This window comes from Vombatus ursinus, unplaced genomic scaffold, assembly GCF_900497805.2.
Source record: "Vombatus ursinus unplaced genomic scaffold, bare-nosed wombat genome assembly UNPS02014789.1, whole genome shotgun sequence".
Classification (NCBI taxonomy): Eukaryota; Metazoa; Chordata; class Mammalia; order Diprotodontia; family Vombatidae; genus Vombatus; species Vombatus ursinus.
The window spans coordinates 220,488-238,444 of NW_020954567.1; the positions used below are offsets into that span (position 1 = coordinate 220,488).

Here is a 17,957-nt window from a genome sequence, read left to right on the forward strand (position 1 = left end):
AAAAAAGTGGCAGTGAGGAATAAATCGGGAAGGTGGTTAAAGAGATGGATGTGGATACACAAGGTACTCATTGATCAAATCCTGAGCAATTAAAATTTTCTTTTTTTTGCATTTTGCAGGAAAAACCTTAGGTTGCTTAGGATAGGGTAGATGGGTATGGGAAGGTTGAGGAGGGCCTGGTGCTGAATTCGGTGGCCTTGACTTAGCATTCCCTGGGTTTTGAATGCATATTAATACATTCCATAAATGTTTGTTGAACAGAATGTAAACTAATCGGCAAAAATCGCCCGGAAAAGTGAGGGATCTGATGAATCCTCCAACCTACAGCGCCCCCCTCCTTCCAGACGGAAGCGCCACTCTAGCCAAACTTCCCGCGGCGCGCCTCGATGGTAAGGCGGTCCTCCGGTGAGACCACTGGGCGCCGCCATGTTGGAAACCCTGAGCGACGGCGGCGTCCCGAGCCATGGCGGCGCCCGAGCTGCTGGAAGTGCGGCCGGGCCTCTATCTGGGCGGGGCCGCTGCCAGGGAGCGGAGTCAGCTGAGGGAGGCAGGCGTCACGGCCGTACTGACGGTGGACACCGAGGACCCGAGTGGCGACGACGAGGGCCTGCAGACCCTCTTTATCTCGGCGCGGGACGAGCCCGACACGGACCTGCTCAGTCAGTTAGACCGCTGCGTCGCCTTCATCGGCCGGGCGCGCGCCGAGGGCGCCGCCGTGCTCGTGCACTGGTGAGTGTGCGGGGGCGTGTGGTTGCCCCGCCCCCCCGGAGCGAGGCCTCTTGGGAAAAGAGGCAGCTGTGTGGTTGGGAGCTGGCCTGGGAAAGAGTCGGGGAAACTCTGGGTACTTTCGCTGCTCCCCGAGGGTGGCTGGGTTGTTTTAAATAGAAGTGAACACGTGGGGAGCTGTTACACCCCGCGCCCCTTCCCGCTCTGAGCTTGCGAATTAAGCCCCGCATGCAGGCTAGAGGGCCGCTAGGTGGCGCAACGGGCAGCGTGCCAGACCTGTAATTAGGAAGACCCTGGGCAAGGCACTTCAGCCGGTTTGCCCCAGTTTCCATAGCAAAGTACTCCAGGACCTCTGCCAAGAAAAGTTCGAATGGGGTCATGAAGAGTCAAACACGACTGAAAAACAACATCTAAGAATGCTAGTCGGTCACACACACACACACACACACACTCTTTAATACTGTAATTTAGCTACATTGTGGGCAGAACGGACTTTTGGTAGACTAGCCTGGAAACATAACCACCTTTTACAGCACATCTTTGTAACAAAGTATCTATCAAAGACACATGGCTGGGGGCATAACCCCCACCCCCTCACTCCATGAAGATCTTCGAAGGGAGTACTGGAACTCAGGAAAATTACAAGCCTTTTCTTGCTCTTAACATCAGCCTACTGTTTTGTATAGGTGTTGTCATTTGGAAGTTCCTCAAATTAGGGCATCCTATAATAAGTAACAGCTGGAACTTAATAATATGTCTAGGAGGGTATTTGGCTTTAGATTAGCAGAGGCATATCAACAATGTTTGTGCTTTCTAGCTGCCTTCTTAGTGAAGCCAAATACAATAGTCCTTCTTGGTCATAAATGTATGCCATTGGCAACAAGTTATTAAGGGAGTGTATATGAGAACTCAGTAGAAGGCTTTAAACACCTTGAGCCTCAGATTCCTCATTTGTAAAACAGGTTTAGGGTCTCTTTCCACTCTCACTTCTTTGTTCTATAATTCTGTGATTTAGCAGAATGAAGAATAGATTTTGGAAGTTAAAGTATAAGAAATGTTAACATTCAGTGTGGTATAGTAGAAGGAACTAGGTTTGAATCTCCATCTCATATTCATCAATCAGAAAGCATTTATTAAGTGCTCATTATATGCTGCTCACTGTGCTAAGCTCTAGAGATACAAAAAAAGAGAAGAATACAGGCCTTGATCTCAAAGATCTTACAGTCTTTTGGAGGAGACAACAGGCAAACATCACCCAGTAGGTGAAAGGTAATCTTAGAGAGAGGGCACCAGCAGCTGGGAGGAACAGGAAAGGTCTGTTGCACAAGGTAGAAATTGAATTGAGTCTTGAAGGAAGCCAGGAAATGGAGGTGAGGAGGGAAAGCATTCCAGTCATGGTGGACAGCCAGTGAAAATGCTGTGACATGGCTTGCCCTATATGAGGAACAGCAGAAAGGCAATATTGTTAGATTGTAGACTATGTGGAAGGAAATAAAGTGTCAAAAGATTGGCAACTTAGGAAGGGGCCAAATTATGAAGGGCTTCCCCAGCCAGACAGAGGGTTTTATATGTGATCCCAGAGGTACTTAGGAGCCACTGGAATTTATTGATTAAGGGTCAAGGCTGTGCTTTAGGAATATCACTTTCACAGCTAAGTGGAGACCTTTCCCACTTTTAAATCAAGGACACTAATTTGGAATCTATTGTAGTTGGTGCCTGTCTGACCTGGGTTAAGTCTCTTCACTTTTTTGGGCATCAGTTTCTGCATTTGTAAAACTGGGGGGTTGAACTGCATGTTATCTGAACTTTGGGAGAAATCTTTAGATCAGTGTATCACTTGATACTCTCTGTTCTCCCTCCAGGTTTTCTCCACACTGCTCCTCCTTGATTCTGTTCCTGTCTCTTTGACTGCTCCATCTCAGTTTTCTTTGCAGGATGCTCATCTATGTCCTGCCCCATAACTAGGAGTACCCCCGAAGTCTCTTTTCTGGGCTCTCTCTCTTCTTCCTCCACACTCGGTCTCGGCTCTGTCACCAGCTCCTCTGGGCCCAATTATCATCTCTACACAGGTAACTCCCAGACCTACACACCCAGCCTTGCCCTTTCTCCTGAGCTCGAGTGCTGTGTCATCAACAGCTTATTCCTAACTACATATCCAGCACTCATATGTGACCAGAACAGAACTTGGTATCTTTCTCCTGAATAGGCCCCTCTTCCTAATTTCTTATTTCTCTAAAGAGCAGCGCCATGCTGCCAGTCACAGGCCAGTCACAGTGCTACCCTCCTCTCCTCCCTTCCCTCAACCTCAGCGCAGCTTGTCACTGAGTCCTGGACGCTGCGCCTCCACAACATCTCCCCTTCTGTCACCTCTTCTTCCTTCTCGAGCCTAGTCATCTTTTACTCGGTCCTACCAGCCGCACTTTTCATCCCGTTTCAGCTCAGGCAATTTTCCTAGCGTTCGTCTCTGACCATGTCGTTCCCCTCATCAGTAAACTTCAGTGGCTCCCCTTTGCCTCTAGTAGAAAACACAGACTCTTCCGTTTGGCATTTAAAGTCTTTCACAACCTGGGACCCCGACCTGCTTTCCTGGCCTTATTGTACGCTATTCCCCTTCCTGCACTGCACAGTGCAGCCAAACTGCCTCTTGCTCCCGTTCCTCACTCATGACATCCCCATCTCCCTGTCCTGGCCTTTGGCCCGGCACGGAATGCACTCCCTCCTCGCCCTGCCTGCCAGCATTTCTAGTCTCCTTCCAAGCTCACATCAAGCACCACCTTCTACAAAAAGACTTTCCTAATCCCACTTCCCTTGTTTGTGCTTCTCTCTCCCAGTTACCTCAAATTTATTTTGTAGAGTATGTGGAAGGATAGAGTAAGGGTGGACAGAATTTGGGGGTATATACTTGCAAGTGTACCTGTTATCTTTGATGAATATAATATGCACCTGGAGGGCAGGGACTGTTTCGTCTTTGCTTTTGTTTCTTTGGAGACTAGTCAGTCAATAGTCAAGGGCCAGCTGTGTGCCAGGACCTGTGCTATGTCCCTAGCATTATACCCACAACATTCTAGGTGCAGTGAGGTGTCACAGTGAATAAGGTCCTAAACTGGAGTCAGGAAGACCAGAGTTCAAATCTTGGCAGTTTGTGACCCTGGGTAAACCACTTACCCTTTCTCAGCCTTAGTTTCCTTATCTATAAAATGAGGATAATAACAATGGGTTGTTGTGAAAATCAAATGAGATAACATGTAAAGTGCTTTGTAAACCTTTCAATACTATATAAATGCTAGCTAATATTAGCTATTATGATTGAATGGTGCTTTAAGTTTAAAGTGACTTCTTGACATAGATTTTAATAATCACCCACACAGCTATGATATTTCCAACATGATATGCTTGGTCCTCAGCACTGTGCTTGGCACATGGTAAGTCCATAATAAATGCTTTCTCATTCATTCATGTTATTTTTATATGCACAGTGAATGAATAACAATTACTTGAATTTATGTAGTATTTTACACTTTAGAAAGCACTTTCCTGACAGTTACCCTTTGAGGTAGGTTGTGTATATTGTGTAATCTAATCTTCCTTCCCCCCAATTTTAGAGGTGAGTAAACCAAGGCAAAGGGAGAGAAGGACTTGAAAGTCTATTTTATTTTCCGTTATGCCTCATTGTCTGCCATAGGTAGGCATAGATCTTGGTCTGCATTCCAAATTAGTGCTGCCTCATAGAATTAGAGATCTAGAGCTGCAAGGTACCTTTGGGGGTCATCTCCAACTCTCTCTTTTTACAGATGAGAAAACTGAGGCCCAGAGAGGTTCAATAACTTGCTCAAGAGAGTCAGTGTTCCCCCAAATTGCCAAGGTAATATTTGAACTCAGACCCTCTGACACCAGAGCCTGTGATCTTTCCACTGCAGCACACTGCCTGAAGGAAGAACTGGATTTGGTTTCACTAGACATTGGACCTGGACATTTGGCATCATGATAAGGAAAATGCCTTACATACATTATCTCATTCAGTTCACACAAAAGCCCTGTGGAGTATATAGAATTTACACATTCCAACATCTTAAATTATTGAGAGGACAGGATGGAAATTTGTATCTCACAATGAGACTAATCTATGCAAGGCTGGTATCAGTAGGCAATCACAATGTCATGAAACTTAGGTGAAGGCCAGGTTTGTTACAAGAGAAATGAACGTGCATGTAGAATCCAAAGAGTTTCCAGGCCTTAGAGAAGTTTGCATGTTTATGACAGTACAATGAAAGGAGCAGGAGAAAACACATATTTCTATCTAAAGGGGCGTGGCATGGGAGGGGAAAGGTACAGTAAGAGTGGGAAATGGAAAGAACCCCTCCTGACGGGGAGGAGCAAGGAAGTGGCAAAAGCCACCTTCTTTTCCCCTGGGAACTGCTAGACTGTGAAGATAGGAGGGTCTGCTTATCTGCAAAGGACCCCAGATGCACAAGCGTTTTCCCAGCCTTGCCTCCCAAGGACATGCACAGAATCCATCTTGGGGTGCAACAACAAATTATGTCAGCTCAGGGGGAGCTTCGTCCTTGACACATTCAGGGCCTCCTGCGTGTTCTGGGTCCAGTGTTTCTGGAAATATGGCAACTCAAAAAGACAAGTTCAGTTAACAGCCCTTAACACTGGTAATTTTCTTTTGTTGTTGCGTGGAGTTGGAGTTGCTTTGGTGATGCTGGGCTGTTTTAGCTGTCGTGTTGGGAAATAACAGAGGCACGGGCTTTTAAACTGTACATTTGTGTGTGTGTGTATTAGTTGGATGTTAAAGGCAAAACATTTGCTTGAATAGCAGAACCAGATAAAAATGGAACAGAATTTTATCAGTAATTAACAAAAGAAATGTTACTTGCCTCTGTCATTGACAGTTTAATTGTTAAAAAGCTCTTTTCAGCCATGCAGGCATCAGTCGAAGTGTTGCTGTCGTGACTGCTTACCTAATGAAGACTGAGCAGCTCCCCTTTGAAGATGCCTATGGCAACCTTCAGACCGTCAAGCCAGAGGCTAAGTATGTTCATTGTTTTTGGCTTTTTTCTGTTCCTATGAGAAAGGATGTGTTTCCTCCTTGAATGAAAAGTTGAACTCTGGTTTTTGTTATTTCAGAATGAATGAGGGCTTTGAATGGCAGCTGAAACTTTACCAGGCAATGGGTTGTGAAGTGGACACCTCTAGTGCAATTTATAAGCAGTTTCGTTTACAAAAAGTTACTGAGAAATATCCCGGTGAGTCTGGATTCTCAGCATAAGAGGAATATTCTTAATTTCTAAGGCTGTCATTTCTTCTCCTTACTTTAACAAAGCATTATTGGAATATGTGAAGAGTTTGTATATTCACAATTGGGTGTGTTGTAATTGTTCCTTACAGAATTGCAGAATTTGCCACAGGAAGTCTTTGCTGTTGATCCAACTCTTATTTCCCAAGAATTGAAAAATGAAATCCTCTACAAATGTAGGAAGTGCAGGTAAAGTATTTTGCAAGATGTAGAGGTTTTATATTGGTTAGATAAAGAAACATGTTTGAAGTTCCAATCTCTTCATATTAGTTTACGAATTTGGAAAAATAGCAGTGCTACTGAATAAAAGATAATTTGTAATTCAGATCTCAGATTTAAATTAGACTTAAAGAGGAATGTGAATCATAGAGACACAAAAGTAATTTCAGATTATAGAAGTTGCCCTGTCTCAAAGTGGGGTGGAGTGATATAGACCTCCACGAGAGCCCGTGCTTCTTTGCCTGATATTCAAGGTCCTGCCTCATTGGAATTCTCTCTTACTGCAATATTCGTCACTTTACCTGAGGTTCCACTCAAACTGGACCACTGCCCAGAGATGTCCTATGCTTTCCTTCTTCCATATCTTTGCTCACATTTTTCTCTACATGACCTAGAATCCCTTCTCACCTCGGCAGCCAAGTGTAGGGGATAGAGTGCTACATTTGGAGTAAGGCAGCCTGAATTCAAATACAGCCTCAGACACTTCGTAGCTGTATAACCAAGGACAAATTACTTAACTGCCGTCTGTCTCTGTTCTGTCTATACAATCAGAATAATAACAGTACCTACCTAATAATTATCAACATTAATGATAATGTTGATAATTATTAATATGTAATTGTAAAATTATGTAGGATAGAATAGGATAAAAGTAATAAGAAAGGTTCTGACCAAATGACATGGAAATTCAGAGGAGAAAAAGATTTCCTCAAGTTGATAAGATCAGAAAAGTCAGTAGATTGTAGAAGAGGTAGCATTTGCACTGGGCCTTGATGATGATTCCAGAAATCGCCATTAATATGTATTATAACAATTATAAATAATAACTAGTAATATATTATAATAACAAATCACAATCCTCTCCTCCCCAATTCTGACCATCAAGGCCCAGCTCAAATGCTGCCTCTTCCGTGATCTCCTGCCTTTTCTGATCTTATCAACTTGAAGAAATCTTCCTCCTCTGAATTTCATCATTTTGTTGGTACCTTTCTCACTACTCTTGCCTATTCTACCTGTTTTTACTGTTATATCTTCTTTCCTCTCTTAATTATCAGCTCCTTAAGAACAGATATTCTTATTCTTCTTTGTGTTGCCTACAGTAGCAAGTACAGTGCCTATCCTTGGGTTCTCAAGAAATATTTGTTGAATAAACAAAAAAGTATTGTACAATTACATATTTCATGTATTTTTGGAAATCTTTTTTATGGTTGCTAATGTTCTCTGTGGCTTGGAAATTGTAGGCGTTCTTTATTTCGAAGTTCCAGTATTTTGGATCATAGTGAAGGAAGTGGACCAGCAGCCTTTGCTCATAAGAAAATGACACCTTTAATAATTAACACAGGGAATGAGGCTAAATGTACTTCTTATTTCATTGAACCTGTTCAGTGGATGGAATCTGTGTTGTTGGGTGTGATGGATGGACAGGTGAGTAGAGCATTCAGCTTTATTAATGCAATTTCATATATATATATATACTATAATTTGTTTTTCTTTCTTGCATTTTTGTTTTTCACAATATTCTGATGATGTGTCTGTTCTTTAATGCATGCCCTGTCCTGTCCTGTTTGCCAGCAATACATCCCATTATGTCCCTCCTGCATAGATGGCATATAAAAATCCATTAATAATTTATCAACAAACTGTAGTACAGCTATTGCAGAATAATGAAGTCCTACCTCTTTATTTTGTGCAGGAACAAAAGTTTTGATATGATATCCCTATGTATGTATATACACACCTTATCTCAGTTAATTTTATATTTCATTGTTGATGTCTTGACTCTCTAGTTAGATTAAAAACTATGAGAATATAGGGAATTTTTTTTTTCTGGCTCTTCCACAGTGCTGTAGACACTCAGATATTTGTTGAAGTAGTGATTAATATATTTATAAGTGCTCAGTAGATATCAGAGTAGGGTACTTACCACTTTTTTTTTTTGAAGGTTGAGAATTTTGAACTAGGTCTTTTAAATCCTTAAGACCCTTCTTTTGTATCAAGGTCTTAGTGCCAGATATTTGGGTAGTGCAGTGGACAGAGTGCTGAGCCTAGAGTCATGAAGATTCCCCTTTCTGAGTTCAACTCTGGCCTCAGTCACTTACTAGCTGTGTGACCCTGGGCAAGTCACTTAACCCTGTTTGCCTCAGTTTCCACATCTTTTAAAACTGACAAGGTACAAGGTCACCAAAATGTTGGGGTTCAAAGTGTGCGTGTATGTGTCTCATGATGCCATCTCAAAATAATTTGCTCAGGCTGTCTCCAAATCAAATAAAGGCATTGATTCAGATAACACACCAAGCAGGTTCCTCCTTAAGGGAGGTCACAGCCCCCTAAAGAAAGTGGCTGCTTCTGGGAGATGCTTATTAAGGGAGACGCCCGTTAAGGAATATGCCCCTAGTCAGGACCAGAAGCTAGAGATTATTGTAGAGGAACTGTGCCCTGTGGGCAGGGAGATAAGGTAATCAGGAATATGCTAGAAAGGGGTAGTAGTTTAGAGTTTTGTTTCCATTGTCAAGCCTATTTGCCCTGGGTGGAGGGGCCTCAGTTAGTGTGATATTTCATTGACCAGACTATTTAAATCTAATCTCCTTGACCAGTCTCTTTGAATCTCTTCATCTCCAGAAAGTCTTCAGCTAATCTCATTATCTACCCCCTTTAGAAGTAGGTACCCAAATTCATTTGGCTAGATGGGCGAGGATCATGTTTTTCTCATCAAAATGAGCTAGCAAACCACTCCAGTATCTTTGCCAAGAAAACTCCAAAAGGGGTCATGAAGAGTTGGACATGACTGACAAATGACTAAACAACAAGAACAAATTTGATATCAGTGACTGAACAGTCCGGTAACCTTGGGAAAGTATTACTTTGATTCAGAGGACACATATAAGAAGGATGCTGAATCATTATAGTTTATAAAATAAAGATTATAACTCACACTTTGGTAACATTTTAAGGTTTGCAAAGATAAACTATTTCTGAGCAAATAAAAATCTAATGTGAAATGAATGACGTACATATTAAAACAGACTTACAAAATTAATGAAAATCTACTATTAGTTTATTGAGGTGTCATCTCCTAGAAACTAATGAATCCTTACCTGATTCTAGCCATTAATTGGTTGTGATGAATGAAAAGTTTGAGAGACATAATTTCTGGGTAATTAATCACTTTATTAATTATGACTAGTGAATAATTAATAAAAGGATGGTCATTTGGCTTTCTCTTGGAAACCAAAGATGATCTTGGGAGTCTTTGAATGCTTAAAAAGCCTTTGGAAAAGTGCATGCCCCTGAGGATGGGAATCAACTTTGATTGGTTAACAATTAGTGAGAGGGTGGACAGGTTAATGAGGAGGTGGGCAAAAGTCTTCAGCTCCTCCAGCAGAGAGCATGACCTAATCATGAGACTTGACTATCTGCAGTAATCTGGGCAAAAGAATCCATCTCTACCCTGACCTCCATAGTTGGTTTTCCCCTTCATAAGTTAGGTCACTCTAAATTCTAAAGGAAGGTTCTAAGACAGAGGCTTATTTCCTAAGGGCAAGATCTCACTTAAGACTGGATTCTATTTGTAAGGTCTGCTAGTTGGGTAGAATCCTACCCAAGACTGAAAAGCAGGTAACTTGAGGATTTGTCAGCAATGTCCTTCAGATGCTAGCTGAATAACCTACAAGAGGCTGATTTCTAAATGAGGAAACAGAAAAGAGAAAATCTTAACCTCAGTGAATAATTGGTTTTTAATATAAGAGAGAAATGATCCTTTCTCTCATGGTACTATTTTAATCGAATATCGTAGTTTCTGAATGTTAGCTGATTTTAGTAATAAAAATGGTCATCTTTTTAGTTAATACTCTACAATGAAATTAATTTGGAGGTATAATCTTTCTGAATTTAATTTGGTTTATTCCTCTTAGAGAGATTTCCTTTATATAAATTATATAATTTTTCTCCTATAACAATTTTTAAAATGTCATTCTTCTCCAATGTCTCTAATTACCATCTGCCTTTTTCTCTTCCTTCACTCCATTCCCAATTGCTCAGTTCCCACCAGGCACTGGACATCCCCTCTTGGCTTGATGCTGACTCCTTCACACCCAACCTTGCCTGGGGTAACCCAGAGCCATTGGTTGGGGACTTTGCAAGGCACCCTGAGTACTACCTGACCTTTCTATCTTCTCTAAAACTGAACCATCTTCTATATGTTATATCCCCTAATTAGAATGGGGGCTTCTTGAGAACAGACAGTTTCACATTTCTGTTTGTATGCCCAACACTTAGCCAGGAGCTTGACACATAGTACTAAATACTTTTCCATTCATTCCGTTTCATTCCATTGACAGGTCACAAAGTAGAAAAGCAATTTAAACAAACATGCCTCATTGTTTTTTACACACACACACACACACACACACACATACACATGCTTCAGTCCTCCAGTAAATCTCTGATCTCATTTATTTTGGTACTCCCTTCCAAAAAGGCAATTTGAAACCCATCCATGCCTTTTTATCTTGTAAAGCTCTTGCCCATATTCTTCTACAAACCCAGCATGGGGGTCCGCCCGGCATACTAGGGGCCTTCTTGATGGCTTAACATGATGAGGGAAGCAGCATGGGGGCAGGACGCCTTTTTTCCTTTACTTTTGAGACATGACTGAGCCACCTCTTCTAGTCACATACATACCCTTTGATGATATCTTTTACCCTTACTTCTTGTGCACAGTTGTTGATTGGTAAGCCATCGGTGTTTATACCTTTCATCATGGCATGCAACTGACCCTGGGTTTTTGAAGGGTGTGCTAGTGACATACAAGCTCTGGTAGGTCCTGCCACCATGTAGAGGGGCTTTGTGGCTGACCTCCAACGGCCAGCCTAGCTAAGTACAGAGAAGATAATTCCCAATAGCCTGTCCCCCAGGGATTAAAAGGCTAGGGCTCTGGACTAGTCCTGGGATTTCATTGGTAGGAAGCTCAGAGGGGAGTTCAATCAATGCAGATTGCCACCTTCTCTGCATAAAGTCTTAGCTTCCTAGAACTGTGAGAAGTAAAGTGACTTGCCCAGGTTCACATAGCCAGTAGTGTCAGAGGCAGTACTTGAACCCAGGTCTTCTGGTTTCAAGGTTGGCTTTCTATGTGTCATGAAATGCTGGTCTCTGAAACAAAGGAAAACTTAGACATTTATAGCATAAACTGTTGTAATATTTACTATTGCTTATAAATTCCATCGTATTCAGCAAAATTTGAGTTCCTTAAACAGGTACCATTAATGAGGGACAGCTTCTTAGAGGAAATGAGTTTTAAGTACTTGGGAGATCTTTTACTTGGATTTTAGAAGTCAGAGTTTTCCTTAATTTTTTGGCACTTGACACTCACCTTTTTTGGCTGCTGATGTGGCCATATCATGTTTGCTGTGAAAAGTTTTTTTAGTTCTTTAGTTCTTTTTCTAAATGTTTTCGTTAGCGACTAGATTTCTTTAACTAAATTTACTCTTAATCTGAAGTCACGCTATTATTTAAATTTGTTTTTTAAAAAAGAATGATTTGTTTTTAGATTCTAGGTTAAAAGAAAAGTTATAACAAATTTGCAGAATAGGAATCACACATTTGTTCTATCAGAGAGAAGCCTATAGGTAAGAATTTTAAAAATGCTTACAACAAATATTTATATACTTTAAATAGTGCTTCTCTAAAAGTGTTACATCGTTGCCGAGTATTATTACTTTTTTTGGTCATTTCTTTGATCTCAAAGTGCTTCACAAATATCTCACAGAGTTAGATGATTTGTAGATGGAGTAACTGAGACAAAGATAAGTGCTTTTCACAGTGTCATTAGCAGTCTACTTGAATTCTGGTTTACTTTCTGTGTTTGTTTCCCTGTGTTTTCTTTCACTGTGACTTGTTTCTGGATTAAGTTATTGCCTGTAATTTTAAAAGCAAATTCATCTTTGTCAGTGGGTTTGGTCTGTAAAGGTAACCCTTCTGTGTTTTATTTTTAGCTCCTTTGCCCAAAGTGCAGTGCTAAGTTGGGTTCCTTCAATTGGTACGGTGAGCAGTGTTCCTGTGGCCGGTGGACGACGCCTGCTTTTCAAATACATAAGAACAGAGTAGATGAAATGAAAATACTGCCCCTTCTTGGATCACAAGCAAGAAAAACATAAACTTTTTTTAAAAACTGATTTTGATGACTGACTTAAAAACAAACTTTATTATATCTGATACCTTTGTTCATTACTATTCATCATAAACTTTTGAATTTATAGGCAACCACAATTTTTGATTATATTTGCACTGGAATTGGCGTAAGAAAATACATCCCTTCATGTGGTCTGCCTCATTATATTCTCTTTCTTGGTCATGGATACAGAATGTGCCAAATGCATCTAAGTGGAATAAATTAAAAAGGAATTAAGGTATTCTTTAGACACTTAAAGCATGTGAGTGTGTATATGAACATATACGTATGTATAAGTGTGCATATGCAGTTTGGTATTAAAACTCCTATATTGTCCAGATACTTCGGTGTTTATGTGTGGTTTTTAAAACTAGTCTTCATTTGTGAAATGTTAGTATTGCATCTTCACTTGACTTATGGTCTGATGACTAAATTGACAAAATCCACCTACTAAATTTGAAAACTGCTATATGTTTATAAGTATTTATTGATTTACTGAGGCTTAACAAAATTACTTTTTTTTGATGATAAAATTCAAGTTTTACTTTTGTTCTTATTACATTTTCCAAATGTACCCTGAGAACAACTCAGCAAAATAACCCAGTACAAAAGGCATCAACATTTGAATATTTCTCTTTAAAAACCCCAGCCAAATATTAAGAAGTGGAGATTTGAGGGAAGATAAATGATCCCCTACCAGAAAAGATGTTAATTCATATAAGGTTTCACAGGAGTTTAATACAAATGGCTCTTCCTTTCTAATTTGATGTCCTTTGTCCTCAAGTGATCCTTCTTTACCTGTTAATTTCTGAAATAGCATATAAATAAAAACTGATTTCATTCCTTAATCTCTGTTGTTTGTACTAATTCAGGTCAAATATTTTGCTTATTTCAGGATTTCTTTTTAGAAATTCTTCAAATGCCTCTTTTTTATGGAAGATAAAATTTTCTTCATTGATGATTAGACTAAACTTTGAAGGATATAGTATTCTGGGTTTTAACTAAAGTTCCTTAGCTTTTTAGAATATATGATTCCATTCTCTCCTCTGATTTCTTGTTTCTGTAGAGTAATACTCCGTTATAAGAACTGTATTCCTCTATATTTAAACATCTTTTTCCTGGATGCTTTCAGAATTTGTTGTTTATTACTGAAATTGTGAAATGTAATGATCACATGCCTTGGAGTATTGAGCATCAAAATTACTCTTGTGAAAAGCAAAGTTTTAAATTTAGTTCCTTCTTAAAATTTTAAAAGATCCCTAAACAAGTATAGCTAGCTATCTTTTCTTGGACATAGGGAATAACTTCCTTTATGCTCATATTCTTTCAGCATTTATCTCTTGGGGAATGGCTCTTAATTTTATAAATTTAAATCAGTACCTTGTAAAGGGGCAGATTGGTAGTACAGTGGATAGAGCTCTGGCCTTGAAGTCAGGAAGATCTGAGTTCAAATGTGGCCTCAGACATTTACCAATCTCAGACATGCAGATGATTTTACTCTGATGGCAGAAAGTGAAGAAAAATTAAGAAGCCTCTTGATGAGGGTAAAAGAGGAGAGTGTAAAAGTTGGCTTTAAGCTTAACATCAAAAAAACTAAGATCTTGGCAGCTGGTCACATCACTTTCCGGCAAAGGAAGAAGGAGAAGAGGAAGAAAGAGGGAGAAGAAATGGAAGCAGTGTCAGACTTTATGTTCTTGGCCTCAAAGGTCACTGCAAGACAGTGACTGAAATCACGAAATTAAAAGATGTTTCCTCTTTGGAAAGAAAGCTATGGCAAATCTAGATGGCATACTAAAAAGCAGAGACGCCTTGATGATAAAAGTCTGTATAGTCAAAACTATGCTTTTTCTAGTAGCAGTGTATAGCTGTGAGAGTTGGACTATAAGGAAAGCTGAGTGCTGCAGAATCAATGTATTTGAATTGTGGTGCTGGAGAAGACTTTTAAGAGTCCCTTGGACAGCAAGGAGATCAAATAGGTCAATACTTAAAGAAATTAAATTAGACTATTCAACAGAAGGTCAAATACTGAAGCTGAGGCTTAAGTACTTTGTTCACATGATGAGAAGGTAGGAAAAGACTCTGATGTAGGTAAAGACTGAAGGCAAAAGGAAAGGGAATGGCAGAGGATGAGATGGATAAGTAGTATCATGGAAGCAATGAACTTGAGCTTGGACAGATTTTGGGAGATAGTTCAAAGCAGGGCAGCTAGGTGGCGAAGTGGATAGAATGCCAGGCCTGGAGTTAGACTTATCTTCCTGAGTTCAGATCTGGCCTCAGACACTTACTAGCTGTGTAACCCTGGGCAAGTCACTTTGCCTCAGTTTCCTCACCTGTAAAATGAGCTAGAGAAGGAAATGACCAACGACTCCAGTATTTTTGCCAAGAAAACCCCAAAGGGGTCACAAAGAATTGAATAAAGACTGGACAACAACAAAGTGTGAAGTATTGTGCCAATCCTTAGGAATACAAATAGAAAAGCAAGATAGTCCCTGATCTCAAGAAGCTTACATTCTAATTGCAGGAGACAACACATATGAGAGGTTTCATCTGCAAATCAAATGGAAAGGAAAGGCCTTTGTGATCCTTAATGTCAAAAGGCAAAGCAGGTGGTAAAAGACTATATAGATTTAAATAATTGGAGAAGTATTTGTTGTTCACGAGTAGTAAAACCAATATAATAAAAAATGACAATTTTGCCTATTTATTTAGTGTTATCCCTATTAAGTTACTAAAAATTATTTTACTGAGTTAGAAAAAGTAAAAAATCAGTTGGAAGAACAAAAGGTCAAAAATTTCAAAGAAACAAAGAAACTTTACTAATGTAAAGGAAGGAGATTCTACAGTACCAGACCTTAAATTATATTAGAAGGTAAGAGCATTGTTGAAGTGTAAAATGGATAGTTTAGATTATTTTAAATTAAAATTTTCTTTTACAACTAAAACCAATGTAGCCAAGATTAGAAGGAAAGCAGAAAACTGGGGGAAAAACTTTCATAGACAATCTCTCAGATAGGATATGATTATGATATAGGATATAGGATATGATGACTGTGATATAAAAAATGATGAGCTAGTTGATTTAGAAAAACAAGGAAAGACTTGAACATGTGAAAGACGATGCTATCCATCTTCAGAGAAAGAACTGACATAAATATACATGGTATGGTCTTATATATATGTATATGTGTGTTTATGTATACATGTGTATGTTTATAGATATGTATGTATATGTATATATAGAGAGATGTTTAATTGTGGGGGAGGAAGGAAGGAGAAAAATAAAATAAAAGTACACAGCAGAGAACAAAAAGAAAAGCTAGAAGGAAGCATGGAAAAGCTGGGTAGCTTTGAAAACTGTAGGATTCATGACAGGTTTTTGTGAAATGGAAATTTATTGTTTTATATGGAATCTCATTCTGTGTACATGAAAATGTTTTTTTTCTTTTTTTTGTTTTGTATTTAAGTTTAAAATGAAAAAAAAGAAACAATAAAAATTATTACCAGAAAAAAATATTAACATTTGTTGTTACATTACTACATACAAAGCCCAGTACTCTGCTCTGAGGGGTGTTCAGATGTATTTCACCACCATTTTGTATGTGTAACTGGGAGGGCAGGAACTTAAAATATTAAAAAAATTCCATATCAAACTCTTATCAGGCTCTGGAAAGATGATGATAGAAGGAGAAATATTTAAAAATAAGTGATTTCCAGAATTCAGTACAGGCTCTGATCACAAAAGTTGTTTTCATAGGTTGTATTATGTAATTTGCTGTAATCACCTAGCCATGTGGAGCGTAGGGGAATTCTGAGAACTGCTTACACCTCCTCCCCACCTCCCCAGATTTCTGCTTGGTCCTAGAGAGCTCCCGTTCTTAACTTCCATTTAGCATTAGCGAATACCCTTTAACATTTTTGAAAAGACCCTATCTCATTTCTTGAATCAGCTTTTATTCAACTAGAGTGTTAAGTTTTATTTAGAGTTTGTTGTTAGTGTAAATCTTTCTAAAACTTGTTCTTGATCCTGGAAAGGAAACCAAGATTTGTTTAAGGTGAACTTCAGTAAAAAATGATGGATTGATTGATTTTTGTTACTTTTGGAAGCAGAATCTCTCAGGTTTTCTGCACTTCATGTTTTAGGGTATTATTTCTAGTGGGTACATATCCAAGGAACTTATTTCTAAGGGAGAGAGTTCGTACAAACACCTTCGCTTTCAACGTTTTATTGCCTGCTGCAAATATCGTGCGGGAAAGATGACAGTATCCAGTAAGGTGACGGCGACAATACTAGATACTTTATACATTTTTATGTGTGCGTGGACAGATCAGTCTTTTATACGGTAGACAAGCATCTTCTTCTGAAATCAAATCTGTTCCTTAATCTAGGACCTCCAACCGAACAAGCCCAGCTGTTTTTGATAGGGGTTTGATTCACACGACCGGATGCCCCTGCTTTGAGTGCCTTCTGTGTGCCAGGTCCTGGAGAGACCCGGAAAGGCAAAGGCTAGCCCGGTGCTCCCGTAGCTCGCGGTCGGATGGGGCAGGTGGCATGCAAACCAAACCGGGCAATGACGCGTACCCGGCGTGGCTGGGCTGGGATCGCCGGAGCTCGCGCACTACCAGCGAGAAGTGCGCAGGAAAGGGTAGGCAGGAAGCACGCCGCGCAGCCTTCTGCCTCGAGGGGGCGCTGCCGGAGGAGGAATCCGCTGGGGCTCTAAGCTTGGGCCCCGCCCCCCTGGCCCGCCCCTAGCCCGGCTGCTTGGCCTCCAGCCGGCGTTGCGTTGCGTTGCGTAGCGTTCGCGGTCGGGCGATGAGGTAGTTTGTCCTTTTGCGGCCCCCGTCTCGGGCAGTGTGTTCAGTGTGTTGTCGGTACCTCGCTGCGTCCCGGACATTAGTCACGGAGTTTCTGGGGAAGGAGACGTGTAGCTAAGGAGGCGTGTGTGGGACACCGCCACCTCGGGGGCCATGGAGCCGCCTTTTAGCCCGAGCCGGCCCGTCTCTCAGAGCCTGGATGTGGACTGGGGTGAGTGGGGCTGGACGCGGCTGGGGTTTGGGGAGTGGGACGCTGCGCCCACGCGCGGTGACAGGTGTCAGAGGAGGCCCGGCCTGGAGCCAGGCCTCCCCTCTCGCCCGGGGAGCTCGGGTCTGCTTGGCCCCCTCCCGGGGGGACCCCACGCTCGGCGCCCCTTCACTGGCAGAAAAGCTGGAGAGCCAAGGTCCGGGTGGGGGGCAGCCCCGAACCCCAAATCCTGCCTGCGGGGGTGGGGTGGGACGCGGGGGGCCCTGCCAGTGTGTGCGGGTGTGGGTGTGTAGGAGTGTGTATGTGTGTGTCTGAGTGTGAGTATGTATGTGTGTATGAGAGCGTAAGTATGTGGGGGTATTTGAGAGTGTGTATATGTGTGTGTCTGAGTGTATCTATATTCGACAGTATGGCTGTCAGTATATTTGTGAGTGTGTGTATGTCTGAGTGTGAGTATGTATGTGTGTATATGACTGTGTATGTGTGCCGCTGTATACGAGTGTGAGCATGTGTGAGTTTATGTGGTG

At 41.0% G+C, this 17,957-nt stretch overlaps 2 protein-coding genes across 4 annotated transcripts in view; both read left to right on the forward strand.

Annotated features, from left to right (window-relative positions):
- Nucleotides 1-246: 246 nt before the first annotated feature.
- Nucleotides 247-12,752, forward strand: DUSP12 (dual specificity phosphatase 12). Its single transcript, XM_027868480.1, is given in 7 exon segments — nt 247-332; nt 334-729; nt 5,648-5,761; nt 5,857-5,975; nt 6,118-6,214; nt 7,486-7,669; nt 12,235-12,752. Coding segments are annotated over 7 exon segments (1,158 nt in total). The 3' UTR covers nt 12,397-12,752.
- A 4,515-nt stretch (nt 12,753-17,267) lies between these two features.
- ATF6 (activating transcription factor 6) overlaps nt 17,268-17,957 on the forward strand; it is a 208,241-nt gene continuing 207,551 nt past the window's right edge. Inside the window, exon 1 of one of the 3 annotated variants that reach the window (XM_027868414.1) lies at nt 17,268-17,433. In XM_027868414.1, the coding sequence (XP_027724215.1) occupies nt 17,376-17,433 (58 nt within the window). In that variant the 5' untranslated portion in view covers nt 17,268-17,375. The remainder of the gene's footprint in view (nt 17,434-17,957) is intronic. The other 2 variants (XM_027868415.1, XM_027868416.1) reach the window with 2 other exon arrangements.